The sequence below is a fragment of the Bufo gargarizans genome, chromosome 2 (genome assembly GCF_014858855.1).
Source record: "Bufo gargarizans isolate SCDJY-AF-19 chromosome 2, ASM1485885v1, whole genome shotgun sequence".
Lineage (NCBI taxonomy): Eukaryota > Metazoa > Chordata > Amphibia > Anura > Bufonidae > Bufo > Bufo gargarizans.
The window spans coordinates 692,125,155-692,146,405 of record NC_058081.1 but is presented as its reverse complement, the minus strand read 5'-3'; the positions used below and the strand labels follow the sequence as shown (position 1 = coordinate 692,146,405).

The following is a 21,251-nucleotide window of genomic DNA, read 5'->3' as shown; positions in this document are numbered from 1 at the left end:
AAGCTTTGTACAGCGCTGCACCCTATGTCGGTGATGATAAGCTTTGTACAGCTCTGCACCCTATGTCGGTGATGATAAGCTTTGTACAGGTCGCTGCACCCTATGTCGGTGATGATAAGCTTTGTACAGCGCTGCACCCTATGTCGGTGATGATAAGCTTTGTACAGCGCTGCACCCTATGTCGGCGATGTTAAGCTTTGTACAGCGCTGCACCCTGTCAGTGATGATAAGCTTTGTACAGCGCTGCACCCTATGTCGGTGATGATACGCTTTGTACAGCTCTGCACCCTATGTCGGTGATGATAAGCTTTGTACAGCGCTGCACCCTATGTCGGTGATGATAAGCTTTGTACAGCTCTGCACCCTATGTCAGTGATGATAAGCTTTGTACAGCGCTGCACCCTATGTCGGCGATGATAAGCTTTGTACAGCGCTGCACCCTATGTCGGCGATGTTAAGCTTTGTACAGCGCTGCACCCTATGTCGGTGATAAGCTTTGTACAGCGCTGCACCCTATGTCGGCGATGATAAGCTTTGTACAGCTCTGCACCCTATGTCGGCGATGATAAGCTTTGTATAGCGCTGCACCCTATGTCGGTGATGATAAGCTTTGTACAGCTCTGCACCCTATGTCGGTGATGATAAGCTTTGTACAGCGCTGCACCCTGTCAGTGATGATAAGCTTTGTACAGCGCTGCACCCTATGTCGGTGATGATAAGCTTTGTACAGCGCTGCACCCTATGTCGGCGATGATAAGCTTTGTACAGCGCTGCACCCTATGTCGGCGATGTTAAGCTTTGTACAGCGCTGCACCCTATGTCGGTGATAAGCTTTGTACAGCGCTGCACCCTATGTCGGCGATGATAAGCTTTGTACAGCGCTGCACCCTATGTCGGTGATGATAAGCTTTGTACAGCTCTGCACCCTGTCAGTGATGATAAGCTTTGTACAGCTCTGCACCCTATGTCGGTGATGATAAGCTTTGTACAGCTCTGCACCCTATGTCGGCGATGATAAGCTTTGTACAGCGCTGCACCCTATGTCGGTGATGATAAGCTTTGTACAGCGCTGCACCCTGTCAGTGATGATAAGCTTTGTACAGCTCTGCACCCTATGTCGGTGATGATACGCTTTGTACAGCGCTGCACCCTATGTCAGTGATAGGCTTTGTACAGCGCTGCACCCTATGTCGGTGATGATACGCTTTGTACAGCGCTGCACCCTATGTCGGCGAAGATAAGCTTTGTACAGCGCTGCACCCTATGTCGGCGAAGATAAGCTTTGTACAGCGCTGCACCCTGTCAGTGATGATAAGCTTTGTACAGCTCTGCACCCTATGTCGGTGATGATAAGCTTTGTACAGCGCTGCACCCTATGTCGGTGATAAGCTTTGTACAGCGCTGCACCCTATGTCAGTGATGATAAGCTTTGTACAGCGCTGCACCCTATGTCGGTGATGATAAGCTTTGTACAGCGCTGCACCCTATGTCGGCGATGTTAAGCTTTGTACAGCGCTGCACCCTATGTCGGTGATAAGCTTTGTACAGCGCTGCACCCTATGTCGGCGATGATAAGCTTTGTACAGCTCTGCACCCTATGTCGGCGATGATAAGCTTTGTACAGCGCTGCACCCTATGTCGGTGATGATAAGCTTTGTACAGCGCTGCACCCTGTCAGTGATGATAAGCTTTGTACAGCTCTGCACCCTATGTCGGTGATGATACGCTTTGTACAGCGCTGCACCCTATGTCAGTGATAGGCTTTGTACAGCGCTGCACCCTATGTCGGTGATGATACGCTTTGTACAGCGCTGCACCCTATGTCAGTGATAGGCTTTGTACAGCGCTGCACCCTATGTCGGCGATGTTAAGCTTTGTACAGCGCTGCACCCTATGTTGGCGATGATAAGCTTTGTACAGCGCTGCACCCTATGTCGGTGATGATAAGCTTTGTACAGCGCTGCACCCCATGTCTGAGATGATAAGCTTTGTACAGCGCTGCACCCTATGTCGGTGCTATGTCACCAATAGGAAATATTGAAATGATATTACAAGCTATACGGGCAGGTACAGTATGCGGAGAGGATTACCCTACATATGCATCCATTGTCCACCCTCTTGAGGTACAAATCGCAGACAGCCCAAGGCTTTACAAGTAGGATTACGGGAGGAACGGCTCCACGTGTTATTGTGCCAACACGTCCTCCATTTGCTGCCATGAGGAAGCCCTTTGTTCCTTGTCCCAGGCTCGCTGTGATCTCTAATTGTCTCGGATCAGACTGAGAACCAGCAGTTGGTCTGTGATTTACACTCATCCTCTGCCCTCCTTAATAGGATGATGAGAGTAGAAGTGATCTGGGCTGGAGCATCATGGATGGGGAATGCTCCCGACCACGGCCAGCTCTTCTGGTTTACAGAGGCCATTCCCGTCTGAGGAGCTGAGGCTCATGCACACCAACGTTTTTTTTGGCGGCCCGTATGCAGATCCAGTCACTTCAACGCGCCCCGCATAAAATACGGAATTTGCTCCATGTGCATTTAGTTTTGGTCGTTCCGCAAACAAATAGAACACGTCCTATTATTGTCCATATTACGGACTGTGCGGACTGTTCTAGTCACCCATTGTGTAGTGATGGAGCTGGTTAATGCAGTCACGCGGTAGGGGCCCGTGCATTGCAGCCCGCAATCTGTGGTCCGCAGTATGGGCAAGGCTGGCATGCCACCATACATACAAGGGCTCATGCACACGAACGTATCGTCTTTCCGTGTCCCTTCCGGCTTTTTTTTTGCGGAGCATAAGCGGAACCATTTCTTTCAATGGGTCCGCAAAAAAAAAAAACGGACGTTACTTTGCGTGCATTTTGTTTCCGTATTTCTGTATTTCCGTTCCGCAAAACAATAGAATATGTCCTACTATTATTGTCCACATTACTGACAAGGACAGGACTGTTCTATTAGGGGCCGGCTGTTCCGTTCTGCAAAATGCAGAATGCACGCGGACGTCATTTGTGTTTTTGGCGGACCGCAAAATACATACAGTCGTGTGCATGAGCCCTAAGATAGCTGACTGATCCTGCTGAACCTTAAGAATGTAGAAGAACTTTTAGACACTTTCAAACCAAAGTTAAATGTCCACCTCTGACCACTATTTTTTAAGCTTCAAGTTTTGCGCCGATAAATACCAGAACTGGGACCACTGGGACCGTCCCGATCACAAGAAGGATTGTCCCTAAATGCCCTGTTTGAATGGATCGTCAGTGTTCGTGCACGGCCACCTCTCTATGGGGCTTTCATGTAAAGCTTTATCTCATGCATTCCTATTGAAGTGAAAGGAGTGGTGGTCCAGCATGCCCACCAGGGGCGCAGCTATAGGGGGTGCAGAGGTAGCAGTCGCTACCGGGTCCAGGAGCCTGAGGGGGCCCAAAGACCCTTGTGCCGTATAAGAAGACCCTGAATGGAGGGAAAGGGTTAGGTCTAGAATGTGGCATGGAGGGGGGGGGGGGGGGGGGCGTTTCAATTTTTGCTTCAGGCAGCACGAAGGCAATGTGCTTCCCTGCCCGTCCACAAAGCGCGGAGGGAAAGGGGGCTCAAGCTGAACTCTTGCACCAGGGCTCGCAAGCCTTTAGCTATGCCCCTGATGCCCACTACCGCTCCATTCCCACAAAGCCCGTAATCAGTGGGGTCCCAGCAGTAGTTTCTGGGGGCCACTCCCTTTAATTCTGCGGATACGCTGGGGATTCGGAGCCCAGAATCAGAAAGCATCTCTAACCCCTATGAGGATACATTATGGAATTAATGCGGATGCGTTTAGATAAATGGCGGAGCTGAATTTCACTAGATGACACATAATAACAGTCTGCGTCTAGGAAATGTCATTGTAGTGCAATAAATAACAGTCTGATTGATAAATCATAACAGAGGTTTTCTCTACATGTTTCTTTCTAAGTGACGGAAAAATAATCGCTTCTTCGTGTAACTCGTTTAGACGCTGATCTCTGCGCACAAATGCAAAGTATATTAAATATGGTTACATGTCAGTATCTAATGTAAAGAATCAAAATCAGACACCATAGAGTACATGACCATCTCTTTCTAACAAAGCTAGGACCAGCCCTGTACCTCACATGGATCCAGAGATCTCCCCATTCATTGTTCTGCTAGATTTATATCAAGCTGGCAGCTCAGGGGGCGTGTCCTTTCTTAGGGAGCGTGTCCTTTCTTAGGGAGAGTGTCCTTTCTTAGGGAGAGTGTCCTTTCTTAGGGAGAGTGTCCTTTCTTAGGGAGAGTGTCCTTTCTTAGGGAGAGTGTCCTTTCTTAGGGAGAGTGTCCTTTCTGCTGCTGCTCATGGCAGTTGAAGAATGGAACTGAGCGTGTATGTCAAGCTACCTCAGTGAGCAGGACAGAGAATTTGGAAACAGGACAAACAGCAGGTGGCGCTCTACAGGTAGATTTCAGTGAATAACTCAGTGGCTACACTAAATTTCCCTATCTCTGCTCAATAGGGTGTGTCCTTTCTGCTGCAAGTCTTCCTCTCACAGCTCAGGGTGGGGTTCCTTTCTCAAAAAGTAGCCTTACGATATGCTTCCTGCACCATACGGCTAGTTTATGATAATCTATATGTGGGAAAGATGGCACAAAGGAAAACATTTTGTAGCCAATCATTTTTAGGATGTTCATATGCTTTAGGCTTCATGCACACGGCCATTCCGTGCATTCGGGGCCGCAATTTGCAGCTTCCGTGCGGCGGCCGGGACGGATCGAGACCCATTCAACTTGAATGGGTCCGTGATCCGTCCGCACCGCATTTTTTTTTTGCGGTGCGGAGGCACGGAGAGAAACACAGTGGAAGCGCTCTGCAGTGCTTCCATGGGGTTCCGTGCCTCCGTTCCGCACCGCAGCTCCGGATTGCAGAGCCATTCAAGCTGTTTGCGGGCCGCAATACGGCAACGGCCGCGTGCATGAGGCCTTAGAAGGCAAACACTAGTTGAGTCGACAGCAATTCCTCCCTGACTGTTTTAAATGGGGAGCTGCTGTGAATTCTCCTCTGGCAGCTGCTACTTCCACTGAGAACAAAAGGATTGGACATGTTGGAATTCAACAGCCCAATCCATTTTTTAAGCCCTGCTGTCTGTGAATCTGGGAACAGTTGGGACACCCCCCTTCCCTCCATAGACAGCAGATGATATAATGTGTACGGACCAGATTGATTAGATTGTACTATTGACGACTGTATTAATAAATCCATGTAAAATCCACAAAATTCGGCAGCAATGTCAGATTTGTGCTGGGAGCTAAATATCGGATTTCCCTGCAACAATATGTTCTACGTTTTTGGATTTCTGGTCTTGTTTAGAGCGACCAAAAACGATGCAACGATTGCAAAATATCTCCCGTGAACGATGGTGAAATCTATGCCGTCAATAAATCTCTGGACTGGAGCAGATTATGTGTCACAGCATTATAAATGAGCCCCAAATTCTGTAGATGATAAACATATATAAAAAAATAAAATAAAACATATAACATGTATAAAAAAATATATAAAAATACATACGGTATATAAAAAATATATAAAACATATAAAAATGCATTAGTAAGGGATGAACACCTTCAGTGAGAAATATACAAATAATATAACAATGCACTCTGCGTTGTGTGGTCCCTCTGTTATTCCTCCAAGTAATGTATGAATAAATTGACATGTTGGAGTTACCAGTTTGAGGGCGCGTCTCCACACAGTATGACCAGACCGCGTTGGCCGCGTCAGCCTGCGTAGGGACATGCCGCTTTCACAACCCCCCCCCCCCCCCCCAGTTATCCATTTATTTATTTATTCATCCATTTCTAGTAGGAATAACAGAGTAACAGCACAACACAAAGATATATATTATATAAATATGATCCAGAATGCAAGGATTAGGTGAAACAGACATTGTCAGGAGAGTCGACAGGCGCCATTTAAAGAAATATATGGCTCCTAGTCATTAAAGGATACGTATGCTAAAAGGTACTTTCACACTTGGATTCCGGCAATCCGGACGCAAATGAATGCATTTGTGAGGCGGATCCGGATGCGGATCTGTCTCACAAATGCATTGCAATACCAGATCCATCTTTCCAGTTGTCATCCGGAAAAACGGATCCGGTATTTTTCATTTTTTTTCATTTTTAAAAAGGTCTGCACATGCGCAGACCGCAAAACCGGATCCGTTTTGCCGGAACACTTGGGATTTAATGCTGGCATTCCGGCAAGTGTTCAGGATTTTTGGCCGGAGAGAAAACTGCAGCATACTGCGGTATTTTCTCCGGCCAAAAAACGTAAGAGGGACTGGACTGATGCATCTTGAACGGAATGCTCTCCATTCAGAATGCATTAGGATAAAATGCTCCGGTATTGAGCTCCTGTGAAAGTACCCTAACCGAATGGGTTGCCGGCTTTGGACAATCACTTTTCTATACGAGGGTCCCCTGATGACAAGCAGGGCGTCTCTCCTCGGTGCTGGGACCACAGTGATCCAATGTGATCAGCGGAGGAATGGGCAGCAAGTGTTCCACTGCAGCACCTCCACAGGAGAAAAAAGGTATTACACTGCTCTCATTGAGATCAGTGGCCCTTTCTGTAACTTGTGGATGCTCTGGGTCCTCCAGAATGGGGGACGCTCCTGTAACCGTTCTCTGCTTTGGGTAGTACGTGAGGATCTTGAGCCCCCCTTATCTATTAGAGTAGGCGTAGGTTTTCTACATCTGAATCCCCTTTAAAGCTGCTGTAGAGGCAGAGCAGATATTGTTACACGTATGTCAAGCATGTAATTACTACGTGTTTTATGTCAGTTTCTACGCCGATTTCGGTCGTATTTTGGGTTCGCTCGGCTTTCGGATGATTCAATAACATAAGGGATTTAATTGCTGGGTGCACAGGAGCTTACTAACGCTGATACGAGCAGAATGATTGTGAAACCGCTATTCCATTCCAAGAATATCTCCTGGATAAACAAAAAAAGAGACTTAATACCAAATATACAATAGATTCGCCCTCCGCTGAGCGTCAGGATTTACTCGCTGGCACCGCGCCAAAGGCTTGTATCTATTTGCATTGTGCCTGTAGCTGCTGCACCAGATAACGACTCGAGTCCAGATACCTGTCATCTCCTGGATCGGGCTGGAGATAATGTAGATGCGCCCATACGTAGCAGAGCTGACTTTGTCATTTAAAGAGGTTCTGCGTGAACAGTAGGTGACAAATGAATGATGGCTGAGGGTCCGGTGGCCGGGACCCCCCTGATCACTCCTGGATGAATGGAGTGGTAGTGCACATTGACTATCAAGCTCAGCGTTTGGCTATGGCCTTTTGTACACGACCGCGTGTCCCCTGTGGCCGTATTGCGGTCCGCAATACACGGGGCACCGGCGGTATGCATTCCGCATCACGTATGTGGACCCATTCACTTGAATGGGTCCGCAAATCCGGAGATGCGGAACGGAACGGAAGCACTACGGAGTGCTTTTGTGGGGTTCTGTCCCATGCTTCTGTTCCGCAAAAAGATAGAACTTGTCCTATCTTTTTGCGGAACGGACAGATCGCGAACCCCTATCAAGTGAATGGGGTCGCGATCCGCATGCGGCTGGCCCACAGTCGGTGCCCGTAATCCCAATGCCAGACAGTAACTTTACCAATCCCAGTAAACCCAGTACCATCCAGTAACTTTACCAATTCCAGTAAACCAGTACCATCCAGTAACTTTACCAATGCCAGTAATCCCAGTGCCATCCAGTAACTTTACCAATGCCAGTAATCCCAGTGCCAGCCAGTGACTATCAATCTCAGTAATTCCAATGCCAGCCTGATGCCATCCAGTAACTTTACCAATCCTAGTAATCCCAGTGCCAGCCTGTAATTTTACCAATCCCAGTAATCCCAGTGCCAGCCAGTCCCTTTACCAATCCAGGTAATCCCAATGCTAGCGAGTAACTTTACCAATCCCAGTACCAGCCAGTAACTTTATCTCTCCTAGTAATCCCAATGCCAGCCAGTAACTTTACCAATCCTGATGCCAGACAGTAACTTTACCAATCCCAGTAATCCCAATACCAGACAGTAACTTTACCAATCCCAGTAATCCCAGTGCCAGCCAGTCCCTTTACCAATCCAGGTAATCCCAATGCTAGCGAGTAACTTTACCAATCCCAGTACCAGCCAGTAACTTTATCTCTCCTAGTAATCCCAATGCCAGCCAGTAACTTTACCAATCCTGATGCCAGACAGTAACTTTACCAATCCCAGTAATCCCAATACCAGACAGTAACTTTACCAATCCCGGTAATCCCAGTGCCAGCCTGTAATTTTACCAATATAGGTAATCCCAATGCTAGCGAGTAATGTTACCAATCCAGTGCGACCCAGTAACTTGACCAATCCAGTAATCTCAATCAAAAACAGTAAATTTACCGATCTCAGCCGGTAATTTTACCAGTCCCAATGATCCCAATCCCAGCCAATAACTGGTTGAGCAGTGATTTCCGATGTGTTGAAAGGGACCAGGAGGCAGAGGCCGGCAGCAGAACGGCAGAGTTGGGCAATCGGTGAATACTTGATTCTATACTTTTTTAAAACCCCTTCAGGAGACTTTTGTAAAACAACAACCTTTAGGTGTCGGACAGCCCCCCCTTTGATGAGAAAGCCCCTTTAACTCTTCAGGACTTCACAGGACTACAAGTCAACCCACTGCACTGTGAAAAACAGTCACAAACTCAGCTCTGCTACACTGGTATTTACTAGTAAGGAAGGTGTGCATAGTGCCTGCGCAGTACAGCACCGCCGTTATCCTCGAGCACTCTAATCCCCAGCATGGATGCCCTGCATCTCAGACTCCATCTGTCTAATCCGGGCACCGCTGTCTCCCCTCCATTCGTATCTGCGTGTCGCTGTGTGCGCGCTTGTTGTGTCTGCCTCTTACTGCAAGGCGGCTTTTTCTTCATCGCACCTGGATACAATACAGAATGCAGCGAGCGTGCAATTTGTCTATTTCCAGCGCGTTACAAACCTCCCATTGTGCCGCTCTCCGGATAACTGTCTGTTGTACTTTGCATGTCAGTCTGAATTAGTGACGTGCGAGGTAATTGCTTGACCTGATGTATTTGTCTGGAGGTTTCGGGAACCATTCACAGTACATTGCTGATGGGCTCGAAAAACCACCGCGCTGATGAAATCAATAGAGTTTAGTGCATAAGCTCGCGACTTCTTGCCCGCCTGCATCTAATTACAGGAACGCTGAACTGTATCTAAGGATCGGATTTGATACCCAATTATAAAAGATTTGGTGCTAATGGATGACTGCAGAGCCCTTCTCCGTACTGCGTGGGGTTGATGTGCTGCAGACGATGACAATGACGATGGAAGACGGGCTATGCTAATGCCACCGGTGACACCATGTTTTCATCCCCCAGTATCTAGGACGATGGGGGTGATCGTGCCAGCGAAAAAGTTCTAGGAAAGGTTTCTTCTGATGCCTTTATCGAACCTGCATATAAAAACTAGACATCGTTTGTTTTGTTTTTACCATCAGTTTTTTCACCAGCGAGGTAGGAAAAGCCGTAAAAAAGCTGACCTGCAGCATACGTGCCGTACATGATAACAATACACTGCATGAGTGGACGCACACGGGCAGTTTTGGGAGAAGTGGATGCAGCAGGCAGGAGCAGTGTCAGGCTGCTTTCACATGGCCATGTGCGCTCTGTGAAATACGGTCCGTGTGACGGCAACATTTCCCGGATCAACCGCGCCTCACGTTATCTGAACTCCTAGCCTTTCTGCTGCCTGAGGCGAAAACTGAAATGCCCTTGGCCCTTGAACTCCTTGGCCCTTCCGCTGCTGCCCTCTTGCCCCCCACCTGGTGCTGCGTGAGACGATCGCCTCAGCTGGCCTCATTGGTGGTGGACCACAGTGATCTAGGATGCTGTGAGATCCAGACGAACCGAGGGTCTACTGTGCGGTACCCACAGCATCATTAGATGCCCGGTCGGGCTGTGACCACCGGGAAATATGGCCACCACACGGACTGCACATGGCCATTTGACAGCAACCCATGTCCTGCCTTTATGTAACTCATCCTTTTCGAATCCACTTACAGACGTGGACAAAATTGTTGGTACCCTTTGGTCAATGAAAGAAAAAGTCACAATGGTCACAGAAATAACTTTAATCTGACAAAAGTAATAATAAATTAAAATTCTATAAATGTTAACCAATGAAAGTCAAACATTGTTTTTCAACCATGCTTCAACAGAATTATGTAAAAAAATAAACTCATGAAACAGGCATGGACAAAAATGATGGTACCCCTAGAAAACACAGAACATAATGTGACCAAAGGGACATGTTAATTCAAGGTGTGTCCACTAATTAGCATCACAGGTGTCTACAACCTTGTAATCAGCCATTGGGCCTATATATATGGCTCCAGGTAATCACTGTGTTGTTTGGTGATATGGTGTGTACCACACTCGACATGGACCAGAGGAAGCAAAGGAAAGAGCTGTCTCAAGAGATCAGAAAGAAAATTATAGACAAGCATGTTAAAGGTAAAGGCTATAAGACCATCTCCAAGCAACTAGATGTTCCTGTGAGTACAGTTGCACATATTATTCATAAGTTTAAGATCCATGGGACTGTAGCCAACCTCCCTGGACGTGGCCGCAGGAGGAAAATTGATGACAAATCTAAGAGACGGATAATCCGAATGGTAACAAAAGAGCCTAGAAAGACTTCTAAAGAGATTCAAGGTGAACTTCATGCTCAAGGAACATCAGTGTCAGATCGCACCATCCGTCGTTGTTTGAGCCAAAGTGGACTACATGGGAGACGACCAAGGAGGACACCATTGTTGAAAACGAATCATAAAAAAGCAAGACTGGAATATGCCAAACTACATGTTGACAAGCCACAAAGCTTCTGGGAGAATGTCCTGTGGACAGATGAGACAAAAATCGAAGTTTTTGCCAAGGCACATCAGCTGTATGTTCACAGACGAAAAAATGAAGCATATCAAGAAAAGAACACTGTCCCTACTGTGAAACATGGAGGAGGCTCTGTTATGTTCTGGGGCTGCTTTGCTGCGTCTGGCACAGGGTGTCTTGAATCTGTGCAGGGTACAATGAAATCTCAAGACTATCAAGGAATTCTAGAGAGAAATGTACTAGCCAGTGTCAGAAAGCTTGGTCTCAGTCGCAGGTCATGGGTCTTGCAACAGGACAATGACCCAAAACACACCGCTAAAAACACCCAAGAATGGCTAAGAGGAAAAAATTGGACTATTCTAAAGTGGCCTTCTATGAGCCCTGACCTCAATCCTATTGAGCATCTTTGGAAGGAGCTGAAACATGCAGTCTGGAAAAGGCACCCTTCAAACCGGACACAACTGGAGCAGTTTGCTCATGAGGAGTGGGCCAAAATACCTGCTGAGAGGTGCAGATGTCTCATTGACAGTTACAGGAAGCGTTTGATTGCAGTGATTGCCTCAAAAGGTTGCGCAACAAAATATTAAGTTAGGGGTACCATCATTTTTGTCCATGCCTGTTTCATGAGTTTATTTTTTTACATAATTCTGTTGAAGCATGGTTGAAAAACAATGTCTGACTTTCATTGGTTAACATTTATAGAATTTTAATTTATTATTACTTTTGTCAGATTAAAGTTATTTCTGTGACCATTGTGACTTTTTCTTTCATTGACCAAAGGGTACCAACAATTTTGTCCACGTCTGTATGACTTTGGCTAAAAAAAAAACGGATGTGTGATTTCAGTATTAAAAGGGTTTTCCGAAATTTTTTAACTGATACATAAGGGCAGAGTAGATGGACCAGGTGGTCTTTTTCTGCCGTTCCTCTGGATAGGTCATCAGTTTCTGATACGGTGGGGTTCACCCTGCCGATCAGCTTTTTGAGCAAGCATAGGCGCTTGCAGTAGCGCGCTGCGCCGCGGCCTTCTCACATCCTTCTCTGGGCCACGAAATGTCACATTCGTCGCTCACATGGCCTAGGTGCAGCTCAGCCCCATTGAAGTGAATGGGGCCGAGCTGTGATACCAACCATAGCCGCTATACAACCTGTGCTTGGTGGGCAAGGAGAAGACCGCAGCACTGACAGGAGCGCCGCTGCCTTCTCAAACAGCGGGGGGTCCGGGGCGTTGGACCCCCACCAATCAGATACAGATGATCGCTCATGAGTTAAAAAATCTCTGAAAACCCCTTTATACGAGTACTCCCATCTGGACATGGGACTGACTGCATTTTTCCGGCTACTTTTGGAAGTCCTATAGCAGAAAGCGTGGGCCAATCTCCATTCTTCACAACAGGGCTCCATTCTCGAGATAGGAACGGGTCACAGAAGTAGGACCTGCCCCTATCGGACTGTCCTGTAGATATGCCACAGATGGGACAACTCCTTTTTAAAGGGGCTGTCCTATTACAGACATCGACAACATACGACCAACATCACTGTACCGCCGAAGTGTCAGCGGCACCAGGAAAATCTCACGCGCCTAAAAATATAAAAAAAAAGTCTGCACAAGTCAATGGAACACGGCTCTTTCGCTGGGATCACAACGGCTGGACCTTCGCCAATCAGACGTATACCGTCCGCGCTGCATCCGTGCTTTTGGTGGACCCTTTGACCTCAATGGATCCGCCCCCCGCATTTTTACGGACAGGTATAGAACATGTTCTATCCTACGTACGGATGCTTAAAGCATATGGATCATCCATTCCTTACATCAGTTCACTGAATGCAACGGGTCCACCCGAAAAGCCGGCACACGGACCGCATCGGTATTTTGTGGATCCGCGAAGCCTTAGTCTTCTCCCGTAAAACGATATATCGATCTGCTCAACTCGTCCTCCTCTATGCTGTACAACAGTTTCCCTTAAAGATCTCCTGGATTAACTATTTACTAACCATACGCCGCAGTAGCAAATCTACCGCAAAAAGCAGCAGCACGGCGGATGCCCAACTGCTCCGCAAATCCCAGCATTCGCTGGTATAGTCAGCGGAGGACATCTGCAAGTTCTTTTTGGTGTTTTCAGCCTCAGCCTAGACACTGGGTCGCAGCAGAGAACTGCGGTAGAGAGACAGAGCGGAGAAGGTAGAGACGGAGAGCGATGTGTTGTTCAGCATGTCAGGGGAATAAAATGAGGGAGTTCACCAACCATTACTGATTGGATGAGTCTGTCATGACAACTGCAGAGGTGGCGGTCCATCCTGGCCCCAGTCATCCACATGTGGCCTTGTCACAGGAGCGTGCGGCGATAGTTTTTTTTCCTCTTATATACAATATACGATTTTAATGCCAGGGCATGCAGCAAACAATATCATGCCAATGAAGTAGCAGAGCCAAGTTTGCTATCTGCCATAACACATTAGGTTGTGCAACGACAGTAGGAAAATAATGCACTCTGTATTGAGTAAAAATGACACACTCGGCTCTGCTACATCTGCAAAGTTTTAGTAAAGGCAGCTTCCTCTTCCTAAGGCCTCTTTCACACGACCGTATGGCTTTTTCAGTGTTTTGCGGGCCGTTTTTTACGGATCCGTTGTTACGTTTCTCGTTTCCGTTCCGTTTTTCCGTATGGCATATACAGTATACAGTAATTACATAGAAAAAAATTGGTCTGGGCTTAACATTTTCAATAGATGGTTCCGCAAAAAACGGAACGGATACGGAAGACATACGGATGCATTTCCGTATGTGTTCCGTTTTTTTTTTTTTTGCGGACCAATTGACTTGAATGGAGGCACGGAAAGTGATTTGTGGGCAATAATAGGACATGTTCTATCATTCAACGGAACGGAAATACGGAAACGGAATGCATACGGAGTACATTCAGTTTTTTTTGCGGAACCATTGTAAACGGGAAAAAAAAGTAGTGTGAATGAGGCCTAAAGATCATATCAGATTTGAAAACCCCTTTTGTTTGTAATGTCCCCTAGAGGTCATTCTGGGAATTGCAGTGACCCTGCCCCGTGGCACACGCCCCGCATCGTTGCTGACCTTTCTGCCCTGCTGTGCCGCCTAATGATACAGCGAGCGTGTTATAATGATGTGATTGCTGCTGCGGAGGCTAATGGATGCACAGGGGCTGGATCACCGTCCGATATACTCCCGCTAATCAGGGAAGATTTCATTAAAAGGATTGATGGTGATGATAAGAGCCGTCTTGATTAATTCCTGGCAATTGAGAGGATATCGTTTAACCCTTTTCGTACCCTAACGGACACATTTATCGAATCTGGAAGCAAACTCTGCTTCAGGTCATTCCAAACAATGAGAGCCTTCACCACCGAGCAGGAAGGGTCTAATTATTAAAGCATCAGGGGCCGGGAATGCGAAGAAATTGGGGCTCAGGGAAGTAGTCATCATCCGTCTGCTGGTGATTAAGCAGGACCGGTCTATGAGGAGTTAAATAGCCTGCCGAATGTGAATGGTAAGACGGAGGATTCAGCATGACTGAGTCTTATAATGGGCAGATTATGGCATTAGTCCACGTCACTTGGCTTCGAGTCATTTTGGGGAGGAATCGTCCTGAATGTAAGTTACTGTGTGCGACGCCATGGCCCGTGTGAGCAGAATACAGGGCCGACACCTGCACTGATCAGTCCCATCTGGAATGATCGTGGGGTGTCATCTAAATGATCGCATCTAAGGGTGGCCGTACGGATGACGTGGTTGCTGGCTGAATCCAAGGATTTTGGTGGCATTGGCCGACCATGTAATGGGTATGATGGTGCCACAACTCTCCCTGGTGATCAAGGTCAGGCAGGTTGGATTGCAATATGCCCAGGAGTGATAATCTAACACCAGAGGTTGGTTAAGATGCCCATACACCTTCAATGGCCGGCAGATGACTCCCCCATATACACGTGGCCTATAATATATATTTATCAATGGGAAGAGAGAAGAAAGCCACTGCCAGACATCTCAGGTGGCTTCTTACCTCCCTTTGGAGAACACATGCATGCTCTGCCAAGTTGAGTGTGTATGTCTGGGGGGGGGAAGGGAGATCAGAAGGATTAGCCTTCAGCCATAAGAGTATCTAAAGTCTATGGCCAGCTTAGACTATCTAATCGGCTCATGCACTTCAATGCATTTCAGCCTGGGGCATTATATGGGCCTTCGGACAGGAATGAATATAGAAATTCGGCTAAAAACAAGTCACAATTAGGCCTCTTGCCCACGAACGTGTGCGCCCCGTGGCCGAATGCACGAACCCCCCCCGTGGGGCAGCCGCAGCGGATCGCGAACCCATTCACTTTAATGGGTCCTGCGATCCGGCCGTTCCGCAAAAAGATAGGACATGTCCTCTCTTTTTGCGGAACGGAAGTACAGGACCAAACCCCACGGAAGCACTCCGCAGTGCTTCATTAGGGTTCCGTGCTTCCGTTCCGCATCTCCAGATTTGCAGACCCATTGAAGTGAATGGGTCCGCATCCGTGATGCGGAATGCACACGGAACGGTGCCAGTGTATCGCGGATCTGCAAATGCGGTCCGCAATACAGGCCACGGAGCGCACACGTTAGTGTGCAGGAGGCCTTAATGGGTTGAGTGTCGATTTTCAGTTCCAAGTGAAATATACGGATGGTTCTAGCTCCGCGAGTCCCTTCTCTACCTACTTTTTCTCAGGAAGGTCTGAAGAAATTCAAGTATGAATAGAGCTTAAGCCGTGTCTGGTGCCGGCCATTGTTCCCTCCAGTGCTCTGAAGGCACCGTCAAGTTTGCACATCTTCCTATGACAGGGGAGCCTCTGTATCTGTGCTTGGGTTGTCTCCTCCTGTATATATATCCTCTTCTATCTCCGAGGCCGGATTGGCACACATGGTTTTTGGAACCAAACATAGAAGAGGGTACAGAGGAGAAGTATCAATCTTTCCTTTATATATTTTTTTTCCTTTTTGGATTTACTCCTGGCTCTGGTTCAAAAACTGCACAAAAAAGCTACACTTGGGAGTCGTGGTAGATGGCATACGAGCCGTCGTACAATCCCATCACTCCCCCCCCCCTCCCCATTTATCATTAGAATATGAGACAAAATGATTCGATTCACCAGGCTTGAGATTAACTGCGAATCGAGACAATTTCCCTCCTGGAGAGCTAAAAATGTATATGTTTTTTTTTTCAAAGAATCTCTTCTAAACTTTACAGGGCGGAACTAGTTTTCCGAGAGGATGCAGATCAGACAGCTGTGGGGTCCCAAAACGGCGTAATCCACACTCTGCATCTGCATGATCCCCCAGCTAACATTAATTCTAGCTCCTGCCCCCATGTCAAAAAGACAGCAAACCCCTTGGCAGCTCAACCCCCTATGTTGATGTTTTTGTGGAGGGGGGGGGGGGAGGAGGAGGAGGGACCATTCATTCTCCATGTTGGTTGGCATAGATGTCTACTGTACCCTCCCTCCCCCCCCAAAAAGGGATCAGATCACAAAGAGCTACAATTTTGCCTCCAGTTTTATTTTCCAGTCCGCAGAACGGCACATTCCTACTTCTCCCAGTTACCCGGGTGGCACTCACGCAGAACCGGGCAGCCTCTATAGAAATCAGGGAAAGTTCCATGGCTCCTCCTTGCTATGGTCTCATACAAGTGTCATATATTGTGACACAGGTCTGGCTCCGCCAAAAGCAGTACATAGAATGATGGTTGGGAAGAAAGTAGTACATGATAAGGTAGAAGTAGTACTTCTATTGTCGTTCGGCACCAAGCCAACCTGTTGCCCACTAGAATGGACGCCAGGAATTAAATCACCAACAAGTGTGATTGCTCGTCCCTGGAGATGACACCGCCGCCTCCATCACAGGGGCCGAAACCAAAATGCCTCAATCCAGACATTGTCTTATACTGTATTGTTTTGCAATGGATTATATTATACGTTGCATTATTGTGTATTATTATATTATACTCTGCCTTATTATATCTCATATGTTGTATTATTATATTATACTTTGCCTTATTGCATCTTATACATTGTTGTATTATATTATGCATTGCTTTATTGCATATCCTACATTGTATTATATTATGCATTGCTTTATTGCATATCCTACATTGTATTATATTATGCATTGCTTTATTGCATATCCTACATTGTATTATACTATGCATTGCTTTCTTGTATACTATACCATGTAGTATTATATTATTCATTGCTTTCCTGTATATTATACACTGTAATATTGTCAATTACACATTGTATTATATATTCTGAAATCGTATCGCATTGCCTGCACTGTTATGGGATACATTGTAATATTGTATTGTATGGCTGTTTTGTCACCCCTTTAGGTGGCTGATGGCACATGATAATCTTCCCCTCTCTAGTCTCATTATAAACGGTCATCCTAATTGACAGATTGCGGCGAATGACACCAGAGAAGTCGCCCTGGCTTTCATGATGCGTATTCCAGCAGGGCATTAGAGTCTAAAGTATATAATATTATCCTTCGCTGTAGTTTTGGGATGACAGGCGCTTCAGCTCTATGTGCATGACTCACATCCCAAGAGTCCACCTCGACTCTCTCTTCTTCTTCCTCCTCTGTATGGCACTTCCCCAGTACCCATAGACTAAACCATTTATGTACCATTCATTCTTCTACTTATTTCACATAGCATGAATGGTGTCACCTTCATCCATCCCAATGAAAGCATCCCATTTCCCAGCAGCCCCCTGAACAGACTTCATTAGGACCTCCACTGCAAAATCAAAGTTTCTCTCACCTTGGAAGACTGAAGCTATGAAGATGCTGATGGTCAGGGGCCACCACAAGCAGCAACAGCAGCAGGATCCTTCCCGACCTGGAGCCATAATCCACCGGATAAGCATCAAATCCAAGTATCTAAAGCAGGAGCAACTTAAGAGACACTCTCCACCCTCTTATCCTCTTCCAGGGACATGTAACAGCAATGCAGAATGGCAAAATTTCCTTTGCATGTGCAAAATCCTTCTTTTTTTGGGGGGTGTTTTTGCTAACTAGTAGGACAAGGGAGAAGGCATCCACACATCCCCCTTCTTCTCCACCCCAGGGAGACAGTTACCATACACAGCAATTTTCCCTGCTTCCCCAAGAGCTTTCTCTCGGAAACAAATGTTATATTTTTTCAGCTTTTTGTGGTCATGCTGTCTCAGGGTCCATGAGTGGTGAGCCTTGGAGGACTTGGTTGTGCGGTGATGTCTCTCCAGTCCAGCAGTGCCTTGTGCAGGATCCTTGGACACTTTACACTTTGTGTCTGAGCCCCTGCTCCTGCCTGCCTGCCTTCCCCTGTGTGACTCTTGCAGTTCTCTCTCCCTCCCCCTCTCTGTATGATGTCAGTGATTGGAAAGCAGGAGGGCTGGGCTTGGGAACTAGTCTTCACAGCTTTAACACTTTATTTTACTGTCCATGTAGGAAAAGGCACACATTGTCGCCCATCCCTCTGGCAATGCGCTTTTGTCTTACCAGGGATGAGGACTTCCATGCCCACTTTGCTGCCATTCACCTTTGATAGGGTAGGGCCACACGGTCAGGTTTCTGCATGCAGTACTGGAAGGAGTGAATACATTTTTTTTTAAAAAATTTTTAAAAAGTCGTATCTGTCCCTAATACTTTCTCTCCTTTTATGACCCCTGTCCTGATTTCGGCTTCCGAAACTGCACGCGGAAACCGGACCGCGCGGCCATACCCTTAAGAGCCACCGGTAAGGGAGCATGTGTGTAGGAGGCTAAAGGGTTAAGCACTCGCCCTCCCCGCGCACTTCCCTAAAGCGAACACAATCGCTGGGAATGCTTGTTGCGTTCAGACTTGTCTTCTTTTGTGCAGATCAAGACCTGAATTTTCGGAGCCTTTTCCTGATGGGCAGGATTCTCAGCTCCATAGGTGTAGCTCATAGGAGGAGGGGGGGGGGGGGACAACCTGATAGCAAAAGTGTATGTTACATAATATCCAAGTGGATGTCTGCTGGAAGACAGTCTAAAACTTCTGAATAAAGATTGGAAATGTTTGTTATTTTCTGTCTCCTTGGAAACAATAGCATTGTAGCTTTCTTCTGTTTAGGCCTCATGCACACGACCGTTTTTTTTTAAGGTCCGTAGGTCCGTGATCCGTGACCGTTTTTTCGTCCGTTGGTCTTCCTTGATTTTTGGAGAATCCACGGACATGAAAAATGAAAAAAAAATCTAAGTCAAGTTTGCCATTGAAATGATTGGAAAAAACGGACACGGATCACGGACGCGGATGACAATCTTGTGTGCATCCGTGTTTTTTCACGGACGCATTGACTTGAATGGGTCCGTGAACCGTTGGCCGTGAAAAAAATAGGACAGGTCATATTTTTTTCACGGCCAGGAAAAACGGATCACGGATGCGGCTGCCAAACGGTGCATTTTCTGATTTTTCCACGGACCCATTGAAAGTCAATGGGTCCGCGAAAAATAACTGAAAACGGCACAACGGCCACGGATGCACACAACGGTCGTGTGCATGAGGCCTTATAAATACAATTATTGCAACCATTCTAATAATAATAATAATAATTAGAGATGAGTGAATTTCTTCTTTGTTCGCACTTCGTTTGTTGGTAATAGGTGAATTGCGTTATGGATTCCGTTACCACGGACCATAACGCAACTTTATGACGGAATGCCTTTAGAGGCATTCCGTTATTCATTCCGTCATAATAGAAGTCTATGGGCTGCAAAACGGATCCGTCCAGTTTCCGTTATGCAGGGGAGTCCTCTTCTGCATAACGGAAATGGGACGGATCCGTTTTGTAGCCCATAGACTACCATTATGACGGAATGAATAACGGAATGCCTCTAAAAGGAATTCCGTCATAAAGTGGCGTTATGGTCCGTGGTAACGGAATCCATAACACAATTCACCTATTACCAACAAACGAAGTGCGAACAAATTTCATAAGCGGAAATTCGCTCATCTCTAATAATAATAATAATAATAATTATTATTATTGTTATTATTATTATATTTCTGTGCAACATTAGGTATGTAGGTATCCATCTCACCTTCCACATCTGCTATGTTTCCATTGTTAAGTGATAGTTAGTTAAATACTTTTTGGAATTTAAATAAAAAAAAACAGACAAAAAAAACTCTAGTCTTAATGCAATTTATATATAAAGGGCATCTGTCAGCAGATTTGTCCCTATGACACTGGCTGACCTGTTACATGTGCGCTTGGCAGCTGAAGGCATCTGTGTTGGTGCCATGCTCATATGTGCCCGCATCGCTGAGAAAAATGATGTTTTATTATATGCAAATGAGCCTCTAGGAGCAACGGGGGCGTTACCATTACACCTAGAGGCTCTGCTCTCTCTGCAACTGCCGCTCCCTCTCCACTTTGATTAAGGCCTCCTGCACATGAAGGTGTGCGCCCCGTGGCCGTGCTGCTGCCCGCAAAATGCGGGCCGCAATGCACGAACAGCGTCCGTGGGGCAGCCCCAGCGGATCGCGGACCCATTCACTTTAATGGGTCCGCGATCCGGCCGTTCCACAAAAAGATAGGACATGTTCTATCTTTTTGCGGAACGGAAGTACGGGACGAAACCCCACGGAAGCACCCCATAGTGCTTTCATAGTGTACCGTTACGCATCTCCGGATTTATGGACCCATTGAAGTGAATGCACACGGAGCGGTGCCCGTGTATTGCAGATCAACAAATGTGGTCCGCAATACGGCAACGGGACACCTACGGTCGTGTGCAGGAGGCCTAACAGCGCCAAGTGTGATGATGTGTTTACTGCCTGGTCCTGTCGATCAAAGTGCAGAGAGTGCGGCAGTTGCAGAGAGAGCAGAGCCTCTAGGTGTAATGGTAACGCCCCCGTTGCTCCTAGAGGCTCATTTGCATATAATAAAAGATAATTTCTCTCAGCAATGCGGGTACATATGAGCATGGGACCAACACAGATGCCTTCAGCTGCCAAGCGCACATGTAACAGGTCAGCCAGTGTCATAGGCACAAAACTGCTGACAGATGCCCTTTTAAAGGAAAAAAGAAAAAAATATTTGGCTTTATCATTCTGAGACAACTGGTTGCTTGACAATTTCCTAGAAAACGTGCACATATAGCTTTTCTCAGTTCTGTCAATGCCATTACATTGCACTAAATTCAAAATGATATCCCATAAAGAAGCCTGAGGCCTCGTGCACGTGACTGTGTTTGTCATCTCTTTGTTTGCAGACCGCGCACTGAGCCATTCTTTTCTATGGGGTGAT

General features: G+C 46.7%; 1 protein-coding gene across 1 annotated transcript in view; it reads right to left on the bottom strand.

Moving 5' to 3' along the window:
* NECTIN1 (nectin cell adhesion molecule 1) overlaps nt 1-18,328 on the bottom strand; it is a 106,382-nt gene extending 88,054 nt beyond the window's left edge. The window contains exon 1 of the mRNA XM_044282348.1: nt 17,760-18,328. Within this exon, the coding sequence (XP_044138283.1) occupies nt 17,760-17,865 (106 nt within the window). The 5' untranslated portion in view covers nt 17,866-18,328. The remainder of the gene's footprint in view (nt 1-17,759) is intronic.
* Between the last annotated feature and the right edge of the window lie 2,923 nt (nt 18,329-21,251).